At 43.8% G+C, this 8,121-nt stretch overlaps 1 protein-coding gene across 5 annotated transcripts in view; it reads left to right on the top strand.

The window, feature by feature from the left end:
• The window catches only part of LOC125443560, a 54,474-nt gene extending 46,660 nt beyond the window's left edge, over positions 1-7,814 (top strand). For all 5 annotated transcript variants that reach the window (XM_048515766.1, XM_048515768.1, XM_048515770.1 and 2 more), the window contains 2 exons: positions 2,153-2,300; positions 3,813-7,814. In XM_048515766.1, coding sequence (XP_048371723.1) covers positions 2,153-2,300; positions 3,813-4,117 — 453 coding nt within the window. In that variant the 3' untranslated portion in view covers positions 4,118-7,814. The remainder of the gene's footprint in view (positions 1-2,152; positions 2,301-3,812) is intronic.
• Positions 7,815-8,121: the final 307 nt, after the last annotated feature.

Here is an 8,121-nt window from a genome sequence, read left to right on the forward strand (position 1 = left end):
ACTTGGGGACAGGGGTCACCCACCATCCCCAGGCAGGTACGCAACTGAGGCTATACTATTCTGCCTTCCTGTCACCTTAGATGCAAAGAAGAGAGTAGAGACAGGAAACTCTAAAGAACTGGTGGATTGTGGCACTAAACTACTAGAGCATCACATTGTTGTGCTATATAGTGGTAGCAGTCGCCTTGAGAAAGCTCTCCAGCGGCGCAGGATGAAAATGGCAGCTGAGAGGGGCTGAGGGACAAAAAATGGCGCCAGTGTGCCCACAAGCCCTCCTGTCACAATCGCCGACCTCTCCCATTTTTCAGATTGGACCTTCCCTCTCCTTCCAGCGCCAACGCCAGCTCCTTCATGTCTCTTTAAAGATCCCGGCAGCCTTTTTCTGCCTGTCCGCTTCCTACCTTTGTTTCTTTACCTCTGCCACCCTCTTCTCCGTCAAATCTACCAGCCACGCTCCCATTCTGCCCGCCTACAGGGTCTGCCACTTCTTTCCCTCCATCTTCAAATCTCTCCTCAAAACTTACGTTTTCCTCAAAACTTACGTTTTCCCTGGCATCCTCTTGGCCAGCTGAAATCAATCATGTACATCATTCTAGAGGGGTCTGCTTTTTAGTTAGCTGCAGTTGAATTTTTTTGGGGTGGGGGGATCTGATAAATTGAGCCTTGACTCACAAAAGCTTATGCTGGAATGTATTTGTTAGTCTTTAAAATTCCACTGAATTCCTGCTAAATCAAGCCTGTACTTGTAATTGTGTTTTCTCCCTTTCACAGTTTGCTGTGTTGGTCTCTCCCTCACTTCTGGATTGCGTTCTTTATGTATTGTTTTAGGTTGCACGTTCCTTTGAGGCAAGGGCCTCCCTGTTTTTTTATTTGCTTTCTGCATTTGTAGACTGCCTTCCGTTTACATAGGATAGCAGTTTCCAAACTTGTTCAACCTATAAGAACTTTTGGAATTTTGAGAACAGGTGGTGAGTGGTATTACAAAGTGGCTGTTATGGGGGTGAGTTGTTCTGTCAAAAACAAAAGGATCCACAGAAAGGAGGCTCCAGATCAAGAATCTTTCTTTTGTGGGATCCACTGTTTCCAGATGGATGTACCCTATCAATCACAATGCTTCCTTCCTGGTCTCCTTAGAACCAGTGTTTCCCAGAACACCTGGGCTCTAGGAAACACGTTGCAGTTCACCGTGGCATGCATATGTACCAGCTTTGGGAATCACTGAGGACAGGAAGTCTCCTGACCAGGTGCCCATCAGATCCTCTTAGCGGCAGCAACTCTGCTGCATCCAGTGCTCATCCTTTGTGCCATTTCTGTTTCCTTGCAAGCTGTCACAAATGCCATGCACACTGAAACAGTTCACCACAAATTCCGCTCTTGGTTTGTTCTGTTTATAGAACGTTAGACTTGTCATGACACCCTATTCTGTCTATTTATTTTTCTATTTCGTTCAGGCTGAAAAAGCGCCCTGGTGGGAAAAACACTTCTTCACGCAACGTGTGATTGGTGTTTGGAATATGCTGCCACAGGAGGTGGTGATGGCCACTAACCTGGATAGCTTTAAAAGGGGCTTGGACAGATTTATGGAGGAGAAGTTGATTTATGGCTACCAGTCTTGATCCTCTTTGATCTGAGATTGCAAATGCCTTAACAGTCCAGGTGCTCGGGAGCAGCAGCCACAGAAGGCCATTGCTTTCACATCCTGCATGTGAGCTCCCAATGGCACCTGGTGGGCCACTGCGAGTAGCAGAGAGCTGGACTAGATGGACTCTGGTCTGATCCAGCTGGCTTGTTCTTATGTTTTTAACTATGCTACCCAGGAGACCTTGCGAAGCCCCAAGGTCTCCTGGGAAGTGTAGTTCCCACCAGGCCGCTTTTCATCCTGAACTTTTTCAGGCTGAACTAAAGTAAGTAGGGGGAGGCGGGGGCGGGGCACAGCGGGGGCGGGGCACATGGGAGGGTGGCAGAAGAGTCCACATTGGGCACAGTTTGGCCCAGCGGCACCTCTGGTAGAGGACGTTAAACTGGCTACTAAATTGTGAAAAAATGTCAGCTCTGTTAAATGGACATTGGTTTCTGTCAAGGGGAAATATTCCCACAGGTGCTTCTCACTTCTCTTATGTGACCTAACCTCTTGATCTGGATTTCTTTCTAGTGGGAGAAGCTTCAGATGACAACCGGTGAGCGGAGGAAGATCATGTGCTCTGTCACTTTTCATATAATTGCTATCACTTGTGTGGTGTGGTCACTGTATGTCCTTATAGACCGGACCGCTGAAGAGATTAAACAAGGGCAGTCTACTGGTATGTGGTTTTGCTTTTTTCTGATGAAAAAAACTTTTTTTCTTTCTTTATTTTTGTTCAAGCTATCTTACTTTGAGGGAACAATGACTGTCATGCCCCCACAGAGCCTTTGTTTATTTCCCCTTTAGTTTCCCCACAGTTAGTATGGGTTTAGCTATGTTTTGTACAGTATTCAGTGGGAGGGAACCGAATTTAGTTCTGTCCCTTTAAGAAGCCCTAGGGCTGGTGTTCTACGGCAGTTATTACCCAGCAACCTGTCTGATTTGGCAGTTAGGGGCCAACGGAAGCTGGGTGACAGCAGCAGTTAGGTGCCAACGGAAGCTGGGTGACAGCAACAAGTTAGACAGTCAAAGATGTTATAGATTCACAGTATTTAAGTTAAACAGTTATAGATGTTATAGTCTCACAGTATTTACAATAAATTCCAGACTCCAGAAAGTTGCTGCAACAAAGTAACCTTTATTTAGTTAGACCCGGGAGGAGTCAGGGTCTGTCAACATTGTTACAATTAAAGCTTTAAGTATTGAACTGTTAACTGAGTCAGTGAGTCTTACATTCTGCTTTGGCCGGGTGCAGGGCACCTAAACAACCACCTGGGGAGCAGAACAATGACAGGAAAGTCCATATGCAGACTGGAAGATAGCCCCTCACCTTAACTTGGCCAGTTGAGGGACTATCTTCCAGTCTACATATAGTTGCTAGAAAGTTTTTTGCAACTGTATTAACTTGCTTCTCCAGCCGTAATGCTGGATTTAGGTTTTGACTGAGTCAGCTGAACTCCATTGAAGTAGGAAGCACGGTGCCCTTAAAACTTCCCGGTCAGCAGTACATCCGTCTGCGGCTTTTTCAGACAGCAAAAATGAAATGTCTTGCAGACGTTATAAAAAAAAACTGTTTTCGGGTTTTTTGCCTGCATGGCATGGAAAAATAAAGCATTGCCAGCAAAAACGGTTCTCTGCCCTGCCATTTTCTGCTGATGCAGAAATCCCGCACGGCGCCCGCCATTTGCTGAAATCCCCCTTGCCGCCCTCACCTCTTGGTCTCAGGGCGGCCCACAACGTATCATCTAGCCATTTACATGAAGGCAGGGTCTGAAAACGGAGTGATGTAAAGCTTGTCCTGAGATTGGCTTGAGTAGTTTGAAAGGTAGGAGGCCCTAGTATGGTCTTTTAAATGAAAATAAACCATGGCGATAATTTTCTCTGGGTAAGGCTTAATCTATCTTTTGCTGTGTCGCATTGAATCATCCACTCTTGGGTTGTGAATCCTGGTAGGGGCAGATCTAATGAGCCACATCATTTATATGCAAGTCTCAGAATTCATGTTTGCTTGGCGCATCTGTTTTAGGGCGATCTTGTTAAATGCTTGTATAATGTTTGTAGGCCTTAATGTAAAGCATCTTACAGTTTAGAGAGTTTTGGATCTAAGGATTTTGGCTTGGCACAGCTGTATTTGACAGATGCAAAGTGTGCCAACTCTTAAACTTTTTTCCCTCCGTTTTCTTTTCTCCAGGGATTCTTGAGTGGCCGTTTTGGACTAAACTGGTAGTGGTGGCTATTGGTTTCACTGGAGGACTTCTGTTCATGTACATTCAGTGCAAAGTCTATGTACAGTTGTGGAAAAGACTTAAGGCTTATAACCGTGTAATATATGTACAGAACTGTCCAGAAACTAAAAAAAAGAGCACATTTGAAAAATCTGGAGCAACTGAGCCAAACACTGAAAACAAAGATGCGCTTGGGAGTTTCTGTGCTGAGACAAATGGTTTGCATTACACAGAATGTGAAGACTCTAGAACAGATATTTTCCATGTCTGATGGGTATACTTGAAGATCTGGGCAAGCCTCAGCTACTCCGCTCAGCTATTCAAAATCCTCAAAGGTCTATCAGGTGAACGTCTTTCCCTCCATCTCTCTGCTCTCGAACATACCAAGTATCTCATGACCACAAGCTGGCCTGCAACAAGAAATAACGGGATTTGTGGTAAGGCATGGATGTGAGACAGACTGTCACTGTCTGTCCAAGTTAAATCACTGTCGGGTTTTGGGGCTTTTTCCGATGCCATCCCAAAATATCGCAGATTGCGTTCAGGATTGTGAAACGGTGGATGAAAGAATTGTTTAAGCCACTATGGGAAGCACCAGATGTTTAAGCACCACTCTGCCATATAATGTAAGGGCTCCTTTGCTGGGCTATACTAGTTCAAGTTGCATGGTCTGTATACTGTGGATACGCACATACACACATACACAAGCTCCCTGCACCTAGAAAAGTAGCATGGCAACGGAAAGCCTTTCTGTTCAACCACACAGTCCCTCACCAAGAATCTAAGGTTGTACAGCTCAGGGTCAGACTTGATCAGTCAGGGCATCCCACAATATGTAGTTCAGCCTCAAAAAGCAGGGACTTTATCCTGGCAGTGTGGTTGTGCTGGTGGTGGAATTACGCACTGCTTCCCTGATCCAAATCCCTGCTTATCCCTTTTGAAAGGCTAAACTACACATTGGAGAATCAAGTCACAGATCTCTTAACACAGCAGGAGAGATTTCGTATGTTCCAGCTTTAAATCCAATCTGTTCTTAGTATTACAAGAAACATTGTTTTAAAGGTGAATTGCAAAGCATATAAAACCTTCAATTCATTTTTATTTTATAATAATTTTATGAACTTATAATAAAATTGTTTTATACGAAGATTAAAATGGAAAGAATCTGATTTAACATGTTCATTTGAATTTTCACCAAAGACCCGCACCTAACATCGGCCCTAACTAGTTGCCTTTTTTTAAAATGACAGAGTCTGTGTGGAATCTGTATGACATTCACAAACATGTTAAGCTTAGCACTGAGTGCTTTCTTGGGTTTTTTCCCCCCTAGGAATTGATTTTCCAAGACTCACTTTTTTTGTGACACAGATAATAATGGATGTAGCCCCAAACAGATTAAGTGTTTCAGAGCATAAAATGATTTCAGTGTTTTGATTGGCTTGTTTTAAGAGTTAAGGATCAGCTGAAAGCCCAGCGTGTATCCCTAATATAAATTTAATTCTCTGTACATAGCACAGCAGACCACTTTGGCTGCAAAACTGTTTGTGTGTGTCACCTGTCAATTTCAAGACGAAGGTTGACAAGCCGTGAAGAACTTGCCATTGATTTTTTGGTATGGGACGCTGAAGCTACGATCCTGTTGTAAGACTAGAAGGTTCACCTGCAGTCACAATGTTGGCTATTATTAATTAGACAGGGAAATCGAACAAGTCACCTAAATGGGACACTAAAAATCCATTAAACGTTCTCTAGAATCCTTTAAAAATTATGTGTCAATCTTAGCACAAGTTGAAAAATGCAGGCGTAAACATGCAAAAGATAAAAGTGGAAAAAGTGAGACAAGAAGCAGGAGCGTATCCATGCAAAACTGCCCTTAGGGCCGTGGTGGCGAACCTTTGGCACCCCAGGGGCTGATGGGAATTGTAGTCCATAACATCTGGAGTGCCAAAGGTTCGCCACCACTGCGGCAAGCACTGAAAACCCATCTCTCTCCCTCCCCTGCAGCCTGGCCAAACCCTTCAACCGGGGACTCTGCCTCTGAAGTCCATATGGGAGGCAGAGCCCGCAGTGTGAAACTGGACCCAGCTAGGCTGAGCCCAGTATTGAACTGCGGGCTCAATGAAACCAGGGTTAACATGCGGGCTCTGCCTCCCAAGTCCTTATGGACTCTTGAGATGGAACCCAATGTTTAAAGCTGGACCGAGTCCAGGGCGGAGCAGAGTTCTTGGTGGGGAGTGGGCCCCTCTTCAAGTGACACGCAGGGAGCGCGCCCTGACTGCCCCAGCCTGGGGCACCTCTGACAAGCAAGGAAAAGGAATACCAGCATAACCATACAGAACTGTCTGTCAAAAATTAGGATGTTTTTATCATGTCTGTTTGATTCATTTGGTCGCATTGAGCCCTTTAAAAAAAAATCTTGCTTTGATTTTCCATAGCAGTGGGGCAAGTCAAAGTTTTTCTAACAAAGACAAACAAAAGTAAATGCTGAAATTCAATTGTGAAAACTTCATGCATCTATTGCGGTAGATTTTAATCATAAATAACGAGTGGGTTGATTTTGAAACCGGCATTTGGTAGAGAAATCATAAAGAATTGGGGTTTTGTGTCTTTCTGTGGGCCTTGGTCCTCGACTTCCCTGGAACTAGGATGGTGGTTTCACCAGCTTTGACAGTATGGTAATTGGTTGCACCCTTCCATTTTGTTTCTGGGGGTGCCATGATACCCCATCCTTTCACAATACATGCACACTAACTACTCCTTCCACAAATCTGCCTTTTTCTCTAGGATTAGCTTACACTCTTGTGCATCCTTGAAGTGCAATTACACGGACTCGTTCCCTTCTGTCATGCTGGAGCCCAAATAACGTGTTTTTTCTCTCATAAATATGAGAAAACGTACTCAGGATGTATAAAATATCATAGCCCAGATAAGCACAAGCGGAACTTTAACCAGCAAGTGGACCTTCAAATTATTTAGAGAATTCCAGCGCCAGTTCTAGTTACTGTACTGAACTGAAGGTGTACACGAATCAAAAAAGCTAAAAGGATTGTGTTACACTCTTTCTGAGGGATGCGGGAATCTATTCCTTTCTTATTTGCAAGATCAAAGAAGTTGATGCTATTGCCATTTTTTTGGTTCCGATAATTTTGGTAAAGGACACAGGACCGTTGCCTCATTTTGAGCTCATGTGCATTGTCTAGAGTCTTGTGCATTTGTTTTTTTTAGAGTAAGGACTAAGCAACAAGATTTATCACTAGAAAAAAAAGGACTGGGGTGCCATGTAAAATCATGAGTGCTGCTGTATACATCACTATGCTGCAAGAAGACTTTTATGGCACGGGGTCAGCTCCTGACCCCACGTGGCCCACCCTCCGGTCTTGGTGCTTAGTTTACATTGCCTGTTCTGTAGGTGTTCTTACTGTATCCGGATCTGAAACTCTGGGCTCTGGGATCCATTTATCAACATGAAGTTTACTTGAACGCTGGCAACATCTCTGGCTTAAACTCACCAGTTCTGGTTTACTGCTTATTCAGGGACCGAAGTAAGAATACTTGCGAAATTGTTGCTGCTAAATATGCAGATATTTTCAACGAGACCTTTTTAAACTTTGACGTTTGTCAGAATCTGGATAATCCAGTGGAGTGCTGAAACGTAGTTTGTGTTTATAGGAGAATAACACATGTTTGCAATTAATACTGTACTTAAACATTTTGTAGCTAAGTTATTGTATATGGCTTTACACTGGCACATGGTTCCACTTTCTACAAAGCATTTTACAGTCCAGAATTTTCATCCTGTATAAAAATTCTAGCATTTACCATTTTAGCATCCTTTGCCGAGAGCTTCCTGTTGTCTCAGTATTACTCAGTGTTGCTGGGCAGTAGGGGCAGTTTTCTTAAACTACTTGTCATTTGTGTAAAACACAGAGGTGATTAACTGCAGCAATAAAGTTTTTATAACATCTGAAGTGGTGCCAAATGTTTCCTTGCAAACAAAATGTATCTGAAACTAAATGTTCTTTTGCTGATACGTTCGTCATGAAAGAGGGTTGGATGTTCCTTTCCCCCCATTTGTACCTTCCCTTCAGATCAGGGGTCTTCAACCTGCGGCTCTCCAGATGTTCATGGACTACAAATCCCATCAGCCCCTGCCAGCATGGCATAGCATAATTGGCCATGAACATCTGAAGAGCCACAGGTTACAGACCCCTGCTTCAGATGACGCTTATGCAGAGGAGGAAAACTTGAAGCTATGTTTTTCCCTTTGTGACACTG

This window comes from Sphaerodactylus townsendi, linkage group LG14, assembly GCF_021028975.2.
Source record: "Sphaerodactylus townsendi isolate TG3544 linkage group LG14, MPM_Stown_v2.3, whole genome shotgun sequence".
NCBI lineage: Eukaryota > Metazoa > Chordata > Lepidosauria > Squamata > Sphaerodactylidae > Sphaerodactylus > Sphaerodactylus townsendi.